Source organism: Plectropomus leopardus, chromosome 14 (assembly GCF_026936395.1).
Source record: "Plectropomus leopardus strain MGB_pleo_1.0 chromosome 14, ASM2693639v1, whole genome shotgun sequence".
Taxonomy (NCBI): Eukaryota; Metazoa; Chordata; class Actinopteri; order Perciformes; family Serranidae; genus Plectropomus; species Plectropomus leopardus.
Window position 1 is genome coordinate 27,013,062 of NC_142189.1, and position 24,844 is coordinate 27,037,905.

The 24,844-nt window shown below is 40.2% G+C and overlaps 1 protein-coding gene across 1 annotated transcript in view; it reads right to left on the reverse strand.

The window, feature by feature from the left end:
• Positions 1-24,844, reverse strand: part of eipr1 (EARP complex and GARP complex interacting protein 1) — a 69,844-nt gene that overhangs the window by 25,939 nt on the left and 19,061 nt on the right. Inside the window, exons 5-6 of the mRNA XM_042500795.2 lie at positions 14,778-14,877; positions 3,135-3,271 (exon numbers count right to left, since the gene is read on the reverse strand). Coding sequence (XP_042356729.1) covers positions 3,135-3,271; positions 14,778-14,877 — 237 coding nt within the window. The remainder of the gene's footprint in view (positions 1-3,134; positions 3,272-14,777; positions 14,878-24,844) is intronic.

Sequence of the window (24,844 nt, forward strand, 5' to 3'; positions counted from 1 at the left end):
CACTGTGCAAACCCACAAAACTTAATTTAAACCTTTAGATCTCAAAGTTTTCAAAGATACCAGCTCAATTTTAGGGAAATGTGTGTGAAATAATGCACAAGGTATCTTTTGGTACACTGTGATATCAGAGATGAGACTGTGGTCTCTGCTAACAAGCCCTGTGCTGCCGCCCCCTCCCTCCCTTTGTGCCGACGGCCAAATCAGCACTGTTGCATCTTTCAAAATAGCACAGCGGGAGGAGAACGGCCAAAATGGAGCGTGCAGGAACTCTATAATTTGTTACGGGGCTGATGGGGAGCCATATCAATGATTCAACTATCTTATCTGGGCCCCTGATACACATCTTGTAAATATATTCTCTCTCTCACTCCGCGTCTCTCTCTCCTTCACCCGACACACCTCTCAATCTCTTCAGCACGTTGCTGTTATCATTGCAATGGATGGCGAGTTGATTATTATTCCTCTAGCAGAGCCCACACGTACACGCCTGGTGACCTCACTCATCACATCCCTCAGAAACACAGGAGACACAAACAAAGCACACACACTCAATGCACACACACACACACACGGCCAGAGGTTGTAAGGTGGGACGCAGATAACCTGCAGTTACAAGGTTAATGTGTGGTAGTACACATGCTCCATGTCAAGCAGGAACATTAGTGCTCCGCTGCCTTGCACTTTATCATGTGCTGAGGAGAAGCTTACACTTCATTAGATTCATGAACAACCACAGGCAAACAAAATGTGTCATAAAAAGACGGGAGGAAATTCACAGAGATTCCCTCCGCCAGTCAGTCACAGCGTTGCCACACACAACATCACGCCAGACAGACACACTCCTGAGCGCACATTTCACATATTTTTCTGGACAAAAACAGAACTCAGAATTTGGATCAAAGATGTTCCAATGTGCAGCTTTGTTTTTTTTTTTCTTTCTCATCCTGTCTGAAATTTTGCTACTTGTATTCTGAAAAGTTTTTTTATTCAACAAAACTGCAATGCTGAATATTATGCATAGATTTTTTCCGGAAACTTTTTTTTCTATTTGACAAAGTAAGCAAAATCTTTCAAATGCATCAGTGTTTAATTTTGTCTCAACAAAATGCAGCTCTAAAATGACTGTACCTTCATAAAATACAGTTTGAATTTAACAATATTATTTTCTAAATGAGAAAATAAAAAAAGAATAAGTAATGTCAGGGTCTGACAGAGCATTTCATATCAGCTCTCAGTTCTCAACGATAGATCCAGGCCATGTTCCTCTACACCTCAAAGCCAAAGTAAAAGCTTTAAAAGGAATTGACCAGTTTCAGGTATCAACAGCTGACTTAGTCTTTCTGTTCAAAACAGTTCATGATGAGTGGCTTGTGACAGTGTGGTTGTAAACATTAATGGTACATGAAACTGCTGAAAACAAAGTCTGTGGATTATCTTGACAAACCCGGTCATGATTTCTAAACAGATACAATGCTGCTGAATTTTTTATTTTTTTGGCGCTTTGAGCCCCACAAGCTGAGTGCCATCTAGTTCTCTGTGTACAATATTTCTATGTCAATCTAGAATGATAAACACTACACAGGTAAGAAAAAAATGATGTATTTTTGATTTTGGGGTGATCTGTCCCTTTAAAAGTGGTTAATTTGCACCCTGCACCTTTAATAGCTTGATTTGAGTTTGTGTATTAAACGAGTCATCCAAAAAGTCTGTGTGAGCCAGAACACAGAACTGGGCTGAGTGGACCAGCGCCCAAAAGTCAGTCGAGTTATTTTAATAAAAACGTAGTGTGCTAGCATACTATGCTAGTGACGTATGTCACGTAATGTCGCATTACTTTAGTAACAAATGAACAGGTTTTAAGCCAAAACATGATGTTTTCATGTTTGTTGCCTAAACCTGAGGAATCTAAGACCCTGTGTCAAAGTAGCATTATTTTTCAGGTCTTTAGCAGCTTTTTAAAATTCTTCTTACTAAGGAGAGAGCATACAGTGCCTTTTATAAAGCTGCTCCAGCTGGGAGCGCTTCCTGTTGAAAATCTCTGAACTTTCAGAAAGCAGTTGGTGTCGTCACTGATGCTCATTTAGCTACTGTATATCCTGAACTGTAACAAACTGTCACAACAAAGACAAAAAAGCCCATTTGTGGGGGCAGATCGGCATGGTACTGAACTTTTGCTGGTGAGTGTTGTGCTTTATCCCTATACGTGTTGTAAGCTTTAAATTGGCGTAATGAGAACATTTTGCAAAGAGATTATTATGCAGCGTGTGCATCGGCTTCCTGAATTTAGTCCAACGCTTTTGATAAAATAACATGAAAATAGCACTGAACAAATTAATAAGAACCAAACAACACCTTTTGATCACTACCAAAAAAGTGCTGTATTTAATTCAGCTAGATGTCATTTAATACTGAAATAATTATGATGCAGCTTTTCAGTGGCTAGATATAGCACTTTTCTAAAACACATGCAATACAAGTGCAGGACTGATGTGGATTGTGAGGAAAGTATCTTTAATACTTTCATTCGGCATGATGAGACAAATTAAATGCACATTTCTGTGTGCTGCATGGAAATATCTTGTAATTACAAACACACCCTGAATGATTAAGCTCTGAGAGTTTAATTTACATGACTCTAACATGACTCACTCCTGTCAGATTTTTATGCCGTCTGTTGGAAAACATCTGACTGGTTTTGAGTCAGGTGCATGTGGAAATTAGCCATGTAAAATAAGTGCCTTAATACTGAGTGGCAAAGCTTACAGAAAACATGCCTCATGTTTCTTACTCTAAAATTTCAATCCTCAGTGCCACCAAAGCATTACTTTTAAATGCTTTTTCCTAGCACTGGCTTATTGTCAGCCATATCGAGCACACAGTTTTATCAGCTGAAGTATCTATTCTACCTCAGCTTTCTTGGAAAATATCAATACTGTGAAATCGGAGAGGAGGTCTTTATAAAATAAAATAGAAAAGCAATCTGCCTCTTAAACCAGTCCTTTCCTTAAATGATGGCTATTTAAAGTATCAATTTTAGAATTTGCAGAAATGGCTTTTGAAATAAAAAAAGTTAAACTGTGTTTACAAAATGTGGTGGAATATTCTTTTCTCAAACGGAGAAAAGCGGTGCTTACCTCATGGTGCGAAGGTCCCAGCCTCGTATTGCCGTGTCATTCGCTGTGGCGAGCTGGCTGCAGTTGTGGTGGGGGCTCCACTTGCCCGAGGTGAACTTCAGCTGACCTTTGCCCTCCAGGGTGGCGGTGCTGGAGACCTGTGGAGGACGGCATCACCTTCATTACCATCTCAAGCAGGGACGTGAATTTCATCCAAATATCTGTGACAGGTTCAGCTGGTACGGTGCACTCAATCACCATAATAAGGCGTTATTAGAAGTCATTTTCTCTGCAGGCCACACTCAAGACTACAATCGTTCACAATGACTCTGTAGTAATATTTTGGGCATTACTGGCACACCGACTGCCTGCAGATTTACGCCACGCTGAAATATATACACTCTTACTGGCATGACTTCTACCTACTTTGCAATAAATGTCTCCCCAAGATGTAATTCTGTTCTGATTCAATTTTAGTTAAGACTCAATACTCATTTAAAGCTGCACTAATCAATATATCTTATATTAACAATTGATCAAATTACTTTGTGCAATGTGAAAGGTGCAGCCTGTAGAGAAAAACTCACAAGGACTGTTATCTAACTCTGTAGTTGTCCCCATTAAAGTTAGTGACTCAGTTCACCTGCTCTAAGGGCCTGATGATGAAGAAGATCCACTAATTTTATACCCAGGAAGTAGAACTTTTTTTGAGCTTCCTGTGCCACTGAGTATCTTTCAAGAATGAACAGGGTACTAATACACTGTTGTATCCAGGTTTCCTTATACAACGACGTTCTGTTAATGTAGCAGTATGTAGTGATGAGACTGGATCAAATTCAAATTCTATGTTTTACAAAACCGTTTTAGTAAGCTTTGGCGCTATCACGGTATTACAGTATACCAGGATATTTAGAAATTCTGAAGGAATGTTTTTCAATACCGTCATAAATACAGGTGCTCCTCTTTCTATTAAACTCATTGTATGTAGTACACAGCATGCACCAGCAGAGCTCAGTTTCTTAGTCTCTCTACTGTTGCAGCAGGCAGCTGAACTTCTGAATGAAGGATTAATTTTGACCCAGCCAGAGCTGGTGATTGTTGGGACAGTGGACTTGTTCACTAAATTACTAGCAAGAGTAACCAAGACATTTTTGTTTGGTTGTTTGTTTCTGTCAAGCTTGAATGAAGAGTGTTTTATGATGAGTTATTGAGGCAGTTAAGCTTCGTCAGTCTCCCTTGTGACTGACAGACAGTCGAATTCAAAAGGTGAAAATTTGTATTGCTCTGTTTAATAAGGAAAATGAGTGTGAGAATATTACTTTTCTTAACATTTTATGTTTCTATTGTGTATTTATTAATCTGAAAAGCTGAAAGTAAGTAGCGCACTCGACGTCAGGGGTATGGAGAAGGGTGTTAGCGCCACACATTTAATACCATATACCCTGGTGAAATTTCAGAAAGGTACGAAGGTATGAAAAATTACATACCCCCCAAGCCTACTTTTTATAATGCAAGGATACCGCCTTCACCAGTAGTGTTAATATTTTCTCCAAAACTGCTTTGCACATTAAATAAAAACTGAATCCTCTGACATAAGTAGAGCCTTTCTCTATGCCTGAAGCGTACTCCAACATATGGATTAGCATGTTTTATTCTCATTTCAATGCACAACAGAACCCATACATCAGGAAGTGTGGACAACAGCATGCACCCGTCTCCTCTGTAACCTACAGCTCAGTCAGCAGACCATCTGACCCCAGGCTCTCCTTGGTCCCATAGCAGGGATCTATACACTAGATCACTCAGTTACTTATGGATCAACTGTCAAGTTGAAGATGAGCCCTTAGAGGATTTCAGACTGATGAGTGTTGAAAGCTGAATCAAAGTAGCCTGTTTAGGCGGCTCGAAAATCATTCAAATTTATTGTAATTTCTTCAGTGTTTCCACAGAAAAACATTTAACTGACAAAATGTCACTGGATCCAGAAATTAGAGCAGTTTAGCTGAAAGGCAGTCAGGTTAAATTGCAACATTTAAGGCTTTTCAAACAAGACGACATGCTTGTCATCAGATATTTATCAAACCTGCTTCGTATATTTCACAGGGCAACAATGAAGGTGAAATTAATCAAAGTCAAAACACTTCAAGGACTTTGAATTATAAAGCATATCACTTTATCAGGCTACTTTAAAAAAATGGAATCCAATTAATTCAGCAGGCTGGCCTTGGAAATGATTATCTTTCCCTTAAACTATGATGCATCTGACAATTCTAAAAAGCAGCATCACACTGCTCCATTTTTCCTCTGCTCTCTGACTGGCTGCGGGTTTTTATCCTCATCTTTCTCCTTCTACCATTTCTCTCCCTCTCCCTCTCTCTCCCGTCTCTGCCTGTTGGAGCAGGGATCATCGATCGCCCCGTCACCGCACAGCTCCCTGGCACACTCTCATTATTTCAGCTAGAGAAGACAGAGGGAGAAAGAGAGAGAGAGAGAGAGAGAGAGAGAGAGAGGGAGAGAGAGAGAGCAGCATGGAGGGAGGGAGGGAGGAAGAAAAGCACATAGTATAAAAGGAAGGAGAACAAAGAGGGTAAAAAAAACAAAATAAAGAAAAAGAGAGAAAAGAAAGGAGCTGAAGAGAGGTGGCAGAGGAAGGGGGACAGATAAGATCAGACAAGGAGTGAAGCAGGATTTCCTCTGTGGCCTTGATGCAAAATTCCACGACTTTTCCATGAATTTTCACAATTAAATCAGAGTGTCTCCTCCTTTTTTCCATTTTTTATGTTGGGTTATGGGTTACTGAGCATAGCAATCATCCTCAAATCAGACATGCGAGAACTTATTAAGGCTCACTGATATGGCAGTTAGAAAATCTTAATATTACTGAGATGCTTACTAGTAGTTTTAATTATGTATTCGTGTGCTTACAATGGCTATTCCTGTGTGTCTTGCAGTCCTGAAAAAACTTTGATCCGAAAAAAATGATTGCTAAACATGTTCGTAAAACCCAAGTAAAATGCTTTTTGGATAGTTAAGACAAAATAAGATAATCCTTTAGTCGTCCCACAATGGGGTTGTTAATAGGGTTAAAGCAAATTATGCAAGACTTATTCGCTTGGAATGAAATTTAAGTTCAATTTTACAATAACCATAACTGAGGAAAAGAACATAGACCCAATTAATTACTTAGGCTTATGGACTTCACTGTGACATATACATGACTTGTTATTTTGTTATTTGTTATTTTATATTTATAAGTTTAAAAGTTAGATGATCTAACTCAAATGCTTAAAAAATGTAAAACTTTCTTTAGTGGAACAGAACAGTTCACATATTATATTATCATTAAAGTATCCATTTGATCCGTTTGGGTTGCTTTGAAAAAGCATTTGGATGTGAATTATGTATGAGTGTTGCTGGTTCCTCTATCCTCATTTGCGGGATGTTAAGTAGAGAGGCATTGGGTTAATTATTGTAAAAACAGATATAACCAATTATTTTGAGATTTTGTGACACATTGTCATACAAATATTATAAAATCTTAATTCCTATGACTTCAGAAATATTAATTTAAGACATGTAATAACAATTAAGGCCTTATTTTTATATTCATGAATTTAATGCCTTTTTAAGACTTAAAAGATTTGTGGGAGCCCTGGCTGAAAGAAGTCTCACACCCCCAAACCCACCCTGATGTCTGAATTATGGGGGTTGGCGTGGGGTCCAAAAATGTCTGCAACTCTATAAAACTGACTCTCAGAGAAGCGCGCCCACTTCACAGCTATTGGCCTGTTGTGTGGAGGTGAGAAAGTAACCACGGTTCTAACTTCTCTCTCAAGCTCTCTTTTTCAGTCTTTACACATCTAATTCTAGCAGTTTTCATGTGTAAAACCAGGTGTTACTATGAATGCCTTATAAGCAATTATCACAATTCATTCCTTTCATGACGGCAGGCCTTTCAGTCCCATTTTCAACTGTGGCTGTTTAGATCAGCTATAAGCATTGGTCAGAAAACTTCTGCTTAAAGCATCCCAAAATGTAACAAGGCAAATGAATGGTGTAGCAGGTATCAGGCTTTAAAAAGATGTGAGGATTGGGGCAAAAACACAACAACAGTGGCATAAAATTTTGAAGAGCTGTGAAGTTAATACAGTATTAACATTTTGGTAAACTTAAAGTTTTTTCTGTGTTTGTTTGTTTTTTTTTGGGGGGGGGGTCTCCTCCTCCTCTGTGGAGCTGCCTGCATGTCCCCTGCTACTTGTATCAAAGAGAAGTGTAAAAGTCGAGAGCACTCACTCCACAGCAAAACAATTGCTTGACTTAAAGCAATCTCAGTCAACCCAGGGTGTCTGACTGATGATCCGAATTGACGAGTTTCAAGGAGCAGCCCTAATACGCTGAAACATTATGTTTCAGCAACACAGTGGTTAATGTGTTCTTAGGTTTAGGCACAAAAAACATCTGGCTACGATTAGGAAAATTTGTCTTAAAACACACAGTTTGGGGGGCACAATCCCAACAGAAAAAGCAGCAATGTCTCAGTAAAAAAGCAACAGCTTTTCATAGCACCACTTCTGCTGACAAGTCACTACAAAACATTAACATTTGGAGCCGTAAAGCTGATGGAAACATGGCAGTTTTATTGATGGTCTCAAACAGTGGTCTGCAGCTGGGCAGTGGTCTCTGCATAAGACAGAGGTGGTAACATGCCATCAGCTGTCCACTCCACCACCTGATAAAAAGTCAGCTCAATATTACGTCATATCAGTTATGATACATATGAAATGTGAATATACACATATTTGTGATTTGCACAAATGTATAATGCCAACATTTTCTTCTGCTGAGTTGGCTGTGATTGCTTCAAAGAACTGATCAAGTTTCATGACTTTCTCTTGACAGAAGCTCTGTAAACTCCTGACTGGTGGGAAGACTGTCGGACTCTCCCTCTCTGCGGCTACCTTCGCGGTGCATCACAACGCCTGAGCTTCGTGCGTCCCAGGTTCCCAGCTTTATTAAAGCACTAACCAAATTAGGGGCCCTAACAAGGCAGTACACACAACACTAGGGGACGCATTCATTTAGGACACAAGCGGCACTAATGCAAAGCTATCTGTCAAATCGCCATGCATTTATGCTTTCTCCAGACTCCGGAAGAGAGTGTGTGTGCATGTGTTTATGTGTGTGTGTGAGCAGATGTGCAGGACAAGGTGTGTGGGTGTGCTGTGAGCCGGCGGAGATGTTCTCACTCAATTCCACCAGCGATTCTAATTGATGAGCCATGCACACACAACACACACACACACACACACACACACACACACACACACACACACACACACAAGTCTTCCTTCAAACAATGCACACTGGTACGCTTATGCACATGATCCTCTCTTATATATGCATACACACACTCACGCAAACACCCACACCGAACTCACACACACGCACACTAATCTAGGCCAGGCCCTTGAGAGAGAGAGAGACACATCCACACTGCAGCTGGACACGGCTTGAGATGAACACATCACCCTCTGACAGATAGAGGGAACGGGAGAGAAGAGAGTGGGATGAAAGGAGAGAGGAGGGAGGGAGGGAAGGAGATTAGCATTCTCATCAGCACTGGAGGAATTTGTCTTGGCTGCCAAGCTCTTTCTCCTCTTTTTCATTCCCTTTCTCCTCATCAAGCCCACTCTTTCCTTATCCATATCTCCCTCTCTCCCCCTCCTAATCTCCATCTTTCCAATCAGTCGTGTTCTCCATCGCTTCCTCTTTCTCCATCCTCCCTTTCTCATTATACTACTTTCTCTCCATTACTTTCCACCTCTCTCCTTCTCCCTCTGCACAGGTTTTAATAGCTGTGTTGTCCAGTGTTGGTGTCAGAGGAGAGAATTAGCAGCGCCCACGCCTCCATGGTCCTGTGTGACCTCACACTGGGGTCACAGCGCAGGGGAAACACACACTCTCACGCACAAACTAGCAGAAATACATGTAGAAAAGTTTCATGCCCCAAGTATTGGGTTGTTTCACATTGTTCTGCTAATGTTTTAAACTGTCCACCAGGCAGAGCTATGTGTCCCCGTGGGGTTAGCTTTGTATGTAGCAGCACTGGATGACATGTTCCAGTGTAAATGTGGCAGCATGTTCCCAGCCAAGTAAAGAATGCAATAGTTGTTCCGACAAAACAAAAAGCAAATTTCAGAAGTGGCATGATTGTCAATGCTGCAGGCTTTAAGTAACAAAACCACAGCAGAGGCTCTCTCTGTACACACACAGTTGGTGTCTGTTAAATTTGTGCTTTTGCTGTTTGTGGCAAATAAACACAGACTGCAGAAACAGTCCACCAGCATAAACAAGAGGCGAATGTTAGCTTTGGTTTCAATCTTAGACTGTGGCCTTTGGTTCCTATTTCTCTTTTCTTTGGACTTAATGGAAAAGCTAATGCTAATTCATTTATGCTGCTCATTCCTAAAGGAATACTTTTACCAAAAAACAATCATTTATATATAATGTGCTCACCCCGTGCTATGTTGTGAAAAGAACGTTGTTTTTCGCATGACTGGCGAACACAGAATCCAAAAACTGAGAAAATTCTTGATTGACTGAAGCAAAGGGGAGCTATGTTTAACAACAAACAATTTAAAAACATCTGCTTAAACTCTCACACAACTTGTGCAGTATAACCCAAGTCTCATATTATGTCATATGCTCAGAACCTTTTAAACACATTCATTTCTCAGAAATTGTACAATTTAAAACACTTTTGCATATGAGAAGTGCGCCTGGGCATGAAAGTGCGTTTGAACTCTGCTCAGGCTGATTTTTACAGCTTTTTTTCACTTTAATTTAACTTTTGACAGATACTGTCACTGTGGTTATTATTTTGTTTGGAGAAAAGCCTGGAGTCAGGACATGTGTCGCCTTTTGCTTTCCTGGTATCAGACAGCATTATTAACTTGTTACACTCTGTTTCCATCTTCAGTCTGATTTCCATGGGGGAAGGGGGGTTTGATTTTCCCTCACCAGTAACTGGAGACCCGAATCCAACATCTTTTTAGATCCACACTGATACAGAGCCATGCCAACATGCTGGCTTTGCTGGTGTTTTAAGAATGGAGCAGCATAAAATAGGCCTAATGGAAACACGTCAATTTCGAAAAACCTCCCATTTCTTCCCCAAAATGTTTTTATGCTTTTAAGCTATATTTTGCAAAACCAAAACGGAAACACTTTTTCTCGCTTTTGTAGGTCACATGATGAAGGAACTGGATCACTCGGGCATGATGCAGCAGGCGCTACAAGAGGTGTTATTGCATCGTATAACTCTGCAAATGTTGAACAGATCACTTGAAAGTATTGAATCCACAATTTCTCTGTGAAATTGTGGACTATCAGCTCCCAAAAATCCCTCATACGTGGCCGCTCCCACGTATAAGGGGCTCGCCTTTCCATTATAGCTCGCATAACACGCCTTTGTCACCTTTAGTTGGAAATAATGACGGCTAGTGTGATGGATGCAATATAAATAAACCTGCTAATGTTTTGAACATCGCCATGCTTCTTGGAGTGTTATCACGAGAGGATAAGTCGCATAACGTCACAAATGCAGTCATCTTACAACTGTGTTTTATCCACATTTTGAAAATATTGCTTCATTTTTCCTGAAAACTGCTGTTTCATGTGACAATTCCAGATGTTTCAGTCTTCAAAGGTCTTCGTCCAGGAAAACCTTTTGCATTCCTTTAACTACTTTTGGTGCACTACATTGAAATTTTCCTCAATGGTTATTTGATAAATAACTATTAATTAATCAAAATACAAATACACTTCCAGTAAACGCGTAAATGATTTAACAGACAAATAAAAAAAACATATATTAATCATCAATGTAAATATGATGCACCAATAAAAAAGGCTAGGGGCAACCCATGACTCCAGATAACCAAAATATTTTTTCTCCCACTTTATCTTCCAACTCAATGTGAACATTATACAGTAACATTCTTTTTAAAGATGTCTGTAAAATCCATGAATGTATGTATGAGTAAAAGCTCCGTATCAGGGACTCTTAAAGATGCTTACAGGCCACATGTAGCTCAGAGGCGAAGGTCTGTGTGCATGTAGTAATGAACTAAACACACTGTAAAGCAGTTTCAAAACTTTTCCTAACTTCAATTTGCCAACAGAGTTGAAAAACTGTCAACAGACACAGAACAACGCTAGCTTGCAGCTAATATCCATAAACACTAGGCAGGAACAAATGTAGCTCTTAGGCCATGTTTTGAAGAAACAGAAACAAAAAATGGCAGACTTTTCCAGTTGTCCTCAAACACGACAAACTTCTCCACAATTCAGTATTTACACTGCGTACTTCTCTGACTGCCTGGCAGTAATATATCCAACAAACAGCTCCGTCTGGAGAGCAAGTGAAATCACTGCGTTGTCTGTGAAACAGGGACAATGTTAAATGACCCAAAATAAAACTCATCATTATGATTTGAACCTCGACTGATGTGAATGGGCATGAATAATCAATAATCAATTAATTGAGAACATCCCCGGCAGACACACACTGACAGTGTGAGGGATGGAGAAAGAGAGGGGCGAGTGTGTGCATGCATTTATCCAAACTTCGACGAGACATTTCTCAAAGGGTCAGCTTACCGAGATCAAATTAACACACATGCCTGCACTCGCACACAAACACACACACTTGTATCTATTAGGTGTGTGACCTGGCTGCCCTTTATGTGAATCCCTCAACGAGCGCATGAATTACCAATGACCCATCTATATCCTTCTTCCCTCATGGCCTCTAATGGAGCAACACACACACTCATGAAAGCATGCGCCGACACACCACTGCTCTATTACTTGTTCCTCACATGCACACCTGACACACACCATTATCTTGAGTCTTTAAATACATAATGGGCATTTTAATTGCAAAGCCGGCGGGTTGGGGACAGGGAATTTACAGTGAAGAGCCACTTCACCTTGCATTAGGAAGGACACAACTACAAACGAACTGACCAAAAGTACTTATACACTGCTTACATGGTGGTCCATTCATTTTCAGTCTTTTAAAAACCATTACTGTGTATAACTGCGTAAAAGGAATAAGACAGACCTGAGTATGAATTCACTAGAAAAAAATGAGTTCAGCTCCCTGACAACAGCTTGTTTGTCCCTTCCATGTTTCTTTTCATACTTCTACTTAACACCATTTCAGAGGGAAATATTGCACTTTTACTCCACTATATGTACTCAACACTTGTTTTCCAGCTACTTTTTGGAAATGGTGATACGTTAATGTAAAATGATACAACAATATGCTTTTAATACACTCAGAAGTACACAAAGTATCTATAATAGGCCACATTGATGGACTACAACATTACAATGCTGTTCATATCTGATTCATGACATGTGATATGTAATAATAACATAATTATATAACATGTGAAAGATAACATTCTGAAAGATGTTATTAAAATAAAAAAAATACTTTTGATACTTTAAGTACATTCTGTATTTTTACTCAAGTAACATGTTGATTTCAGGGCTTTGACTTATAATGAACTATTTTCACACATTATTTCTACTTTAGCTTTTTTTAAGGATCTGAATGCATCTTCCACTGCAGCTGAATAGGTGCAAATCTCTGTAGCCAAATTTCAAACATCTTGTAGTAAGCTTCCAATCAAAGATGGAGGCTGGAGCCTTTTGAGACCGACAGTTACAGGAACTATGGAACCACAGGAACTAAACTCAGGGATTCAACCGGATTCTGACGTCCAAAACAGAGTAGTGGCAGACGTGGTTGACGAGCTGCCGTACAAAGGTTATGGAAAGCTGAGGCGGCTGCTCCAAGCTGAGGCCATATGATTCTGCAGTGAAGTGCGGATAACAAAACATAAGGCATAGCTTAAGGATTAGCAGCAAATTGATGGCAGAGAATAAGCAGTCAATCTGTGAAGAGGAAACTGTGACATGTTGACCTATGCTACGAAGAATTTCTTCATTCTTGAAACACATTTACACGGTCCTAGCTGCAAAAAATTGAAATTATTGCCGTGAGCTGCACTTTGCCTCTGCTAAGTGTGTTTTGGGCTATAAAGGTCTTTATGTGCATTCTTTTTTGCATTTTCATCGCATCTGAAAAACTAAAAATTAGTTAAATGACAGATTTTAGAAAACTACTGTTGTGCTTGAAACCATTTTCACAAACATCAGAACAAGACAGTTATAACATGTTATCTTGTTTTATTTATTATCTAGAACATAACTAAGATGAAACTATGAATTAAGTACAGTACAATTGAAGTTTTATTTCTCTTTGTCATTTTTGTTCTTTCAGGCTCTAAGCTCATTTGCACTCTCTTGTCTCTCTCTTTATCTCACACCTTTATAGTGACAACAACACTTTTATAGTGAAAGTGTCACAGTAATAATGCTGGAGGCATCTCTTTAGCATGTATTTAAAGTGCACCGGGCTTTCAGGCAGCTCCAATATAAACCCATCAGTATTATTATTAGACATTGAAAGCAACAGATGTAGTCCAAAGAGCAATAAACTCAGTAAAGGGTGGTTGAGTCCAATGCACAGGATTTTTACCTAAGAGACACGTGTTTGTTTCCCATGTAACACTAAAAGTCACTGTTGAGCTATTTTGTCACTATATTCACTGGAGTTGTAAGTCATCCTTTGTTAATCCTGACCAAGTAGTTTTGTTTTCTAAAACTATTTGCCCAAACTGTCTCAGTCACATGAGTCATCTCATGTGACCTACCACTGACCCCTTCTGTGTCAAGATCCACTGACCCCCAAAAGACTGCCTCAAGCTTCTGCCCTCTCTCATGTGTTAAAATATGACTTACAGGAATGAGGTCACATTTAAACTAGTTTGGAAACTGACAGTATTACTTTAAACATTAATTAACAGCAAGAGCTGTCTTCTCTTGACTTGCTGTTGATACTACGCCCAACAGTTTCTTATATTTTGAATGAAGCTTCACAGAAGTTGCAGCAGCTGCAGTGTCTGTGTTTGGCCAGCCATACAGACTTTCGCCCTATGAAACTGTGTAAGGACCTATCCCCAAAACAAGCAATGTTTTGGAATGAGGAAATATTGCACAAGAACCCCTACTTTTGGAATGAGATGTCCAACTATCAAGGGTATAATGTTACAGTGTCCACAATCTTTGGCCATGTATTGGCTTCCTTAAATTTCAAGTGAAACACAACGCTCGTACTTCAACAAAGTGTGAAAACAGATACAGATACAGCAAATGAGTTTTCTCTTACTTATTAAACAGGACTACTACTATCACTGTGGGAGAGACTTGACCAGAATATTATTAAAGTGGCCACAGCTTGGAAACCTGCCCAGATACGTACTGTGTGTGTATCCATGCGTGTGTAGGTGTGTGAGTGTGTGAGACAGAATGAATAGTGGACACTCTGTTGTCGCAGAGAGAGGATGTGTGCGTCTGATAACACCAAGACGATATGGTGGTTATCAAATAATGAGTTAGCTATTGTGTGATATGGTGTGTGTGTGTGTGTGTGTGTGTGTGTGTGTGTGTGTGTGTGTGTGTGTGTGTCTGTATATGTACTGTGGCTTACAGTGTGTGTGTGTGTGTGTGTGTGTGTGTGTCTCTTACCGTGGCCTGTGTGGAGCTCTCCTGCAGGTCCCAGAGTAGTGCGTGGTTATCAGCCAATGAAATCACACGCTTGCCATCCCCCATGGGCTCCCACAGCACGCTGTAAATACACAAGGACACGCACGCACACACACAAACACACACACACGCAAAACCACAAAGTCAGAGTCAATTAGAATACAGATTTTGGTCAAACATGCATACAGGCTCATCCACACACATTGCAGACATACAGGGGAATGACGCTTGTTGATCAGATTTTACGACTGCTAACCTTGTACAATATCAAAGTTAAGCCGACTTTAAACATCAGCATGTTATCGTGTCTGGGAATGCATACAGATGTATAAATGCATGCATACTGCACAGTGGCAACATGAAGTTACAGCTATAAAATATTACACATCATACAGTTAAATGTAAAGGCTGGCAATCCGCTATATATTTCTTTTTCTTATGAAATTATACTGAAAAAGATAAAACCCAACAAGCTGTTAGTCTGTCTCTTAATATTTTCTGATTTCATTATCCTGTCTGAACTCACAGGTGGCATACCTCATATATATGTGTGTGTGTGTGTGTGTGTGTGTGTGTGTGAGTGCAAGATGTTTGCAAATAGAGATGAACACTATGAAAGTTCTCTTCTTTACTGTCTTTGCGCTATAGCTTTGGTATAAAGAGCGCACAGAGTTAATTTGCTATTGCAAAAAAAAGGCCAAATTCATGCATTAGACTATGTTTCCCAAAAAATGGTACCAAGCTGTATAAAACATTTTTGGAACCCACGCATTGAATACCTGACTTTTTCTTATTTCAGGTAGGTCATCGTAACTCACTGTATATAAATGATAAGGGCTTTCTTGTTTTCCAATCGAGAAGAAAGAGATGGCAGGATAAGAGATATTTCTGTAACTCTACATTTTTCCATTGTTCTTCCTAATTTCTAAATTTGTGTGATTCCAAAAACATGTCCTTGTTTTCTGTGCAAATCTTTTACATTAAGGCAGCTTCTGTGACCAAGACTTACAGCAGGTGTCAATGTAACTACCACAGCCCAGGTTGTTGTTGTGTTTAGTTTCATGTCATGTTTCTTGACGTCAGCATAAAAAAGTCCTTCAAAAAAGTTTGCCGTTGCCTGGAGCATGATTAACCTGCACATATGAGGCTGCTGCAGCTAAACATTTATCTCCCATGAACAGGACAATAGCATGCAACTGAGATGTGAACGTTTAATACAGAGTACTTATTGGCAAATCCAGCAGCCCAATTCTGTCAATCTTTTTCAAACACAGCAGTGGGGTACAGGGTTGCCTCAGTGGTGTTAAAGAAGTGGTAGCTTTTACTGCATACTTAGCTTTGATTCCTCCCTGCATACTACATTCTGCAGAGTATTGATTCCTCACTGCATGCTTCTTGGTGTTGTGATTCTCCACTGTGCTCTACTTACAATATGTATTCTGTGCACAAGCTATTGGGACTTAACCAGACTTGACACACTGGAGCCCACACTGTAGCTATATTCTTCCCTTGGTGAACATTTGATCACTTGTATTCTTCTGTTCTTCATTTGGATAGATTTAGCAGATGGGCAATGTAGGCATAGACACCGCTACGTGGGATAAGAAAGAGGACACAACCCATGTGAGAAAGCAGAGCTTTTAACTCTGAGTCCTGTCGACTTTAAAAGCAATATGTCAGTGCAGTCAGAGACCCGGCAATAAGCTAAACATAACCTTGGCCTGGAAAAGCTGCTATATGCTTGTTAAGGGTTTGATTTAGCGTGGCTTTTCAGCTCAAGAAAAAAAAAATCTGTGTCTAATCTGGGTTAAAGGATGTAAAATGTCACAGAGGTGCAGACGTGGTCTGGGCTGAAGGTTTGGATGTCTGAGCCCATCACAGCTCTAAAGCTGCTGTCATTAGAGGTTTACGAAATGATGCTGTTCATTTAAGGAGTTCATCCATTAGACAACTCCATTTTCATGGACTCATTTGTCAACGTGAAGCAGCAGCAACAATGCCAGTGTTTGAGAGAGAGCGTGTTATAGAAGGTGAGAGTGTCCGCAGGAGATAAAAGAAATGACAGAGCACGGGAGGGAAGACAAAGTTAGAGTTTGCTTTTGGATTTAATCCAAGTTTCAAATATGCATAGTCCTATTAGAAAAGGTAGAGCGGGAAGAGAGAGAGGGAGAGGGAGGCAGAGGAGGGGAGAGGAGCAGCGTTTATAAGGGCTGTAAATTCATGACTGCTCAGGGACAGCTTTTACTGCCCTCCTGAGGAGCAGGAAGTCATGGGCTTGGGATGCACACACCTTTTTGTCACTAAGGAGGACACCACATTGACTTACATGCAATGCTGGGAAGATTTATCATAACCTTAAAGGATAGATTTTATTTAAAAATCTATCCTAATACAATGTCGTGCATTGCAAGCTGTTGTAATCAGTTTTGCTGTAATTATTCCTCACTGGTCATGAAACCATCTCCTCAAAACACAACTACACTACAAAATATCAAATTCCACATCTCAAACTGTGCAAAAATGATGAAGATGCTCACAATAAGCCCTGCAGGTTATCTTTAGTAATCAGGTCATGATTTCTGGAAAAAGATATTGCTGTTGGGTTTTTCAAATGCAGTGTTTTGGCGCTTTGAGCAACACAGGTTGAGTGCCCTTTTTTTAAATGATATTGAAGAGAAGGCAGACATCGCTACAGCTGATAACACTCAGTAACTCACACCAAAACAATCTAGACTGATAAAAAGCACTACAGGTAAGTGACTTTACCTTTAAATATACACAATAACTTGGATTTAAGATTATGAAAATACGTAAATGCAATTTGTCTTAACATATTGTATTTAACTGTAACTTAACTGCAATTATTTTTAATAAAAACTGTGGTGGGTATTTAATTTATCTAACATTTATAACAAAGACACAGAGACAGAGAAAGAGAGAGAGAGGGAAGAGATTTTGAACCCTTAATAATTATATCAAGTTATCAGTAAAAATGGTGGCAAATCTTCACAATGGCGCCACAAACTTCATTGCTAAAAATGGTTCAAATTTGCCCATCTGCCACAGCAGTTCATGTGGTAGATAAATCAAAATTGTTACTTTTAAGCATGCAATGAATGCCATTGGCACCACTGCAAACCCAAGCCATGGCGTTTGTGTGTGGGGCTTTTAGATTGTGATGTCAGGCACAGTGGTTGATGACTGAAAGCCATCAGGGATGGACAATGGTGAGTATCAAACTAGTATTATTTGTCTGAAAATGACATGAAGGTACCAGATTATGCTACATTGTTTATCTATCTTTGAAAGCCAAAACACACAGACCACTTCCTATCTTTCTATATTTCAAATTGATAAAGGTAGATGTTCTTTCCAGCTGTTATTTCACTTTAGTGGTTACACTGTGATGCCCCAAACACCACCAAACTCAGCTCCACATACAGTACATACACTTACACAGGGCATTCCAAAAGACTGGGTAATTGTTTTCAGGATTAAACCCCCTCAAACAGTTTCTGGTAAGCAACACAAGACTTTAACAGCCAAGGACATTTACAGCCAGGGAGATTTAAACGCTTTGGACGCTGCACTGATTTTCTTCTGTTCTCACAGTCCTTTACCAGCTCACGCTGTTTTATGTTAGCATTGTAATGTATCTGGACGTGCTGTTTATTTATTTATTTTTTTCCAGGGAGATTACATATAAATATTATATTGCATTCTGATTGAGCTATTTCTAAAATATTGCTCATGTCATGTATACAAACAATATGATCATGCATTTCCTATGAGTTCCTGTGATGACAGTCATGTCAGCTGCATCTCTAAACTGAGGTATAAAACACATAAAAGTAGGCAAAAACAAAAAACAAAAATATTTCTACAATATTGCTCTCAATTAAATATATACATATATATATTAAAATGTCTGCAAATATTGCTTGCAATTGTTCACTGGTAGTTCAGGTTTAGGCCATGATCCAACTCAAAGCCCCTCCGATATGGGAGCCGTGCTTTATAAGGCTTTATCCAGCAGTTGAGGAGCTTTACATGGAAACTACCTACATTGTACATTCACTACCACAACTTTACTGCTTGTTTCTCCTCTGCTCTGATTGCTCAAACCTGTATGCGCTGAGTCAATCCCTCTCTCTCTTTGTCTTTCTCTCTTGCTCAAGCACACACATACACCATGCACTGAGCTCATTGCAATGGGGACGAGAAAAGACGTCCAGAGTCTCTCTGCACGTTCTGCAACATTTGTTCAGTTTGCTGTCACATCTCTTGACCCCAAATTTGCTAAAAATAAAAAAGTTTCTGAAAGCCACGTCCTGAAACTGTTGTTGCACATCGTTGTGCATTTTTTGTGTGTTCATGGAAATCCTGGAGATCATGCTGCGTATACCTGCAAATCACATTGACTACACCATTAGTTCCTCTACAGTACAGACACTGGCATGCAATAAGCATACTAACCAAACACGTGCTAAATGCTAAATTTTATTGAATAGTTTTACAAGCTCACTGAATTAAGGCAAACCCCTCTTGTGGTACTCACAGCCTCAAAGTGGAAATTTTCTCAAAGCTCCAAGTTCAAGAGTTGTGACATGTTTGCTGATGTTTTCAAAAATGGCAAAGGAATATGCCAAATTCTGATCATCACTCGGGCCCAGTCGACTGAGATTCCTTGATATTGTGCAGTTGGGTTTTTTGTTGGTTTTGTTCTTGTCAGTCTGTGTGCATTGTACCTCCAGGGACATTTTAGCCCGCACATTTAGCTGCAAAGTGAGCACTCTTTTCTTTCATGCTGCTCCTCCGTACAGGAAACTGTGGACACTGAGGTCACATAATCCTCTGCCTCTCGCATAGAAGTTGTGAATTTACAGCTCACAGCAACTAAATATGATATAGTCTCTCGCTTTTGTTTCATATTTAGTGTTGGCACAACTGTTGCAAATTTACATTAGTGTAGTTAGCTTGTTCACCACAGAACCACATTCAAACTTTAAAACTCTATATGGAAAAAAAGAATGAAGAGGCCAATATTTGCACTAAATGTCCAAATCTGATTCAACTGACATAATTCTGAGTCAAGTACAGCCCTAAATTTTATTAGTATATAGGTTTTTTCTTCATAATTTTATAATATCCCTGAGGAAAATGTTAGCATATTCCCAATGGCTCATCTTTTTTTCCACTGTCATTGTAGCTTTACATTTCCTGCTTTATGCTACCCACTGGTTAGCTTGCTACATTAATCGCCTCAGTGTCCTCTATGCTGTTGCCTTGCTGTGATGTTCTCATGACCTAATAGCTTGAACAGCAAGAACATGACTTCCCATGTCTTATCCACAAGCTCATGAGTTCCATTTGAAGGCAGCATAAGGTCACCTGACTAAAGCTCAATAAAAGGAAACGTTACAGGAGTGAAAAATTCTAACTAATCCATCTTTCACCTTACACCATTGTATGCCTAGCCCCTTACCTTAAGAAAAATAAAAAAATAAAATTAAAATGTGTCACCGGTGAGGACTAGCGTTTTGTACCCAAAATGACACAGACTGATCGGATGTATGTCCCCACAATGTTATAATAAGAGTACACACACATATCTGACTCACTGCAGCTCATAGACATTAAAGATGGAGACTGCAGCACATCAGATACCTCCTCTCTTCTTTCTTTCTTTCTTTCTTTCTCTCTCTCTCTCACACACACACACACACCCCACCACATAAATCAGCACACCATAGGACCAATTAAAATACACTCACCACTTTGAGATTTACGGACTGTATGCTTCCCTATAGTATCAATTAATTCATGCATGGGGGAGAGGAAGAGGGAGAGACAGTAAGGTGTACAGTACTCTTCTCTTCTAAAAGAATATAAGTTATGTGCATTTGACCTTGAGCTCTGCAACAAGCTGGCACACTGGCTATATACTGGAATAGTATGTAAATAGTGTCGGGGAGAGCTATAGAGGTTTTACAGCCCCATATATCTCAGTCCGGGACACAGATGCACTTCTCTCTCTCTTTGTCTCCCTCTATGGCACTCTCTCATCTGATTGTTACCACTCTTTGCTGTGCTTTGCATCCATATGAGTTTAATCCCAGAGCCTCATATACAAAGTCGACATCGGCAAAATGTGTGTGTGTGTGTGTGTCTTTCCTCCTTCTTGGTAAGATTTTTACATTAGGTACAGGGACACTGAGGGCAGTGCCTGTGTGTGTGTGTGTGTGTGTGTGTGTGTGTGTGTGTGTGTGTGTGTGTGTGTGTGTGTGTGTGTGCGTGTGTGTGTGTGCGTGTGTGTGCAGTTTGAGTGAACCAGCTTGTGTTGAGTTATTTGCAAAGTGACATTAAGCTTGTAGTGGTGATGGTTGGGGTTAAAAGATAATCACTATGTATTATATTGTGGGCCTTATTTAGGCTGCTTTGGCCATTATTTCAAATGGTTATGATAATGATGTCACTAAAGTAATTGTTGAGATCTGGGAAAATGGCAACATTTCTGCAGCAAAATCAGACGGGGCAGGACAAACATTCAGTCAGGCGATACGAAATAGTTTAGCCAAATTATCTAAACTACTTTATTAGAAGGACGAAAGTATCACAGGTCAGTCTTGTTGTGGGGATGTTACCACATTCCCAGATTTCAGCATTAATTTGACGAGAATGAGAATTGTAGTTAGGGTTCAGATCTTCAGTTTCATTTTGGATCTGGCGTTGTATTAAAGTCTGTTGGACATAGTGTGTGGCAGAGATGTAAAACTAATTTTAGTTAATGGGCCACATACAGCCCAACTGTGGGAAGGACCAGTAAAACCATTACATAATAACCTATAAATAACAGCACCTCCAAATGAAGTAAGTTACTTGCAAAGTATTGAAAGCCAAACATAATTAGTGAAGGAACTTGAAAGTATTTGATAAATACTCAAAGATTTCCAAGTTGTAATGAACTAATATCTTTTATTCACCCCCCACTTGCCCTCACAAATATTCTTTTTTTGACCTGCACTTGCTGGCCCTGGAGGAAACAAACAACAACCCATGAGCCCCGAAAACCTTAGTGCAACACCTGTCATCACGGCGTTTAATCTAAGATGAGGTTGAAAATATCACAAAGGCTTATAACCAACTGATAGCCCCCATCACACACACACACACACACACACACACACACACACACACACACACACACACACACACACACACACACACACACACACACACTAGCCTGATAGTCTGCATGAGAGCCCACTGCCGGGGTCCAATTGATTGGCACTAGGGGACCCTCACAGCGAAAATCACGCTTAGTGATCACCAAGAAATCGGCCTACACACTCATGTACACACTTTTGCATGTCCTGGCACACACACAGACGAACAACACAGGCGCTATCTTACTACAAAATAAAAATGGGCTCGACATATATAGAGCCAGACTTCCAAGTGAAAGCCTTTGAGTCTTTCACTGGAAATAATCATACCATAATACACATGATTGCATTCATGTGTGTGTGCACAAACACACAATCACATCCAAAAACACCTCCTACCTCCTCCTGTCATCACCCCACTTTAGAAAATCAACATTGTTGCCTTTTGCGCTTTACCATTCCCTCCTAGGGCCCTGATTGGCTCAAATGGCTCCACGGGAATCGATTCGCTCTACCCAATCGAAACCAAGTGTGAGAAGAAGGAGAATCAAAGAGGGGGAAAAAAAACAGCCATGGTGCACACATGAGCAACAAAAAACATGTTTTTTCCATGGCTTTGTTTAGCTCAGGTTTTTTTGGGGTGTATTTTGCCGAAATTTCCATTCAGAGCACGCTTCACAACAGGACAGCGGCTCAAATGTTTGCCCACCCAAACAATGAGGGGATTTGGAAGAAGGAGAAAGTGTTATTGTTAGCGGGAGTAGAGGGACACCAGCTACCGGATAACACACACATGAAGGATGCAGGCTACGCACGGGTAGGCACGGTACAGTGGACGCAAACACGCAAACACGCACACACACACACACGGGCAGGTGTACAAATACACACATGAAACAGACAAAAGCCTCATAAGAGTACGAATTCCAGTCTCTTTACTCTTTGTCTGCTTACACACACAAACATGCACACATACACAGGCTGGTGCAAGCTGCCAGTATTATCAGAGTGAGTGGGGATAAGTGTGTGTGTGTGTGTGAGTGTGTGTGTGCGTGTGTGTGTGTGTGTGTGTGTCACAGAGAGATGGAGGAGGTGGGCAGCAGACCAAAGCCATCCATCTAGGGGAGCCAATGGTGAACAGCATAGGCTACAGGCTTCACAGCACTGAATTCACACTCCCACCCCACACACACACACACACACACACACACACACACACACACACACACACACACACACACACACACACACACAGTGTGGTGCCCTTGTGAGGGTTACAGCTCTCAGGGTGTTAAGATGGTGGAGCCCACAGCCATCAATCTTTACCCACCAGCCTTGCTTGACCTGCCCTCTGACACACGAACACACACACAGATATGGTACACATTCATGGCTGGACACCCGCACATAAAAAAACCTTCCTCTTTCCAAACATACACACAGAAAACACACACCAACTTGCACAAATGGAATCTCTCTTCTCCTCTTTTGTGCTTTTCTTTGTGAGCTTCCCTCCTTCTTCTTCTCTCCATCTTCCTCACTCCCTCTCCATCTTTATCTCCCCCTCGCAGACACCTGCTACAGAATGCATCACGCTAACTGATTGGCGCCTCTAAAAATGATAGCAATCATGAGGCAGCCGATGAACAGCGGACTAAAAAGGGGAATGACCATTGATTTTCATTCTCATAGGCGTGAGTTATGGCGAGGCATTGTGCACAGGAGCTCTGACTGTAAGACAAAAGGATCGGGCCGAGACTACAATCTGAGATGTGGGCCAGTCAATAGTCTGAGCCAAAAAAAAAAAACACTCATATGGAGGAGAGATACAGGGGAAGAGAGGGAGATAAGAGAAAGAGGAGAGGAGTCTAATAGTGTGAGTGCAGGCTATTTCAGTTTCAGTAGGACATGTCCATCTGTCCCCGAGCATGCTTCTGCTGCTCACTGTAGTTTCTAAATGGCTCCCATAATTGGTGATTGGAGAAAAATCCTGCCTAAAACTGCCTGTCGGTTGTTTGTTTCTTTGTTTGAGGGCAAATCAAACAGCAAAGTCTCTGCCAAGGCTGATCAGAAAATTATGAATGCAATACGTTAAAGCATGCTGCATTAAACGACGTAATTGGCTCCATGTGATGTTTAAATTGAAGCATCAGACTAGGCAAACTTCAAACCCCATAATGGATTCAAGGGATAGTTTCACAAGGAGGACATTGCTGCGCAGTGGCTGTAATTCAAAGTTGGAAGGGTGCAAATAAAGTCCAAAATAATAATAAGATGCAAATTCAAAATATATACAATGGCAAATGGATCATGGAATATAAACAGTTTAAAGGGGAACTACACCCATTTTCAAAATTCATACATGTAATTCCTATTGTCTAAGACAGTCCAAAACACAAAAGTTTTGGAAAAAAACTCTCTCCCAAATTCTAAAGCTAGACTGCTAAACCTTAAATTTGTGATGTCATAGGGTATAAATTCTGGAGCTGCTCCAAAGACAATGAATGGTGAAAGAGGGTGTAGATGACACTGAGAGCAGCTAGGGAAACATGCTGAGTATATGGGAACAATTTCTGTTTCACAACTGAGAACACTACAAAAAAAGCTCATTTTGTTATAAAAAAGAAAACAAACATTCTGTGGGTACATAAAATTCAGGCTCTCATTCACCGTCAGTGGAGCAGCTCCAGATTTTAGACTTGATGACATCAGACGTTTGAGACTTACTTCTTTGGTTTTTGGCTTTGGGATAGAGTAGCTCAGGTTCATAAATATTGATTGAACTTTCCTACGCCATGGAAGTAACATACTGGAAATCTTTATTTAGGTGGTGATGCCCTTTAACACTGGGGATCAGTTTAGGTGGATAGATATGTGCATTAT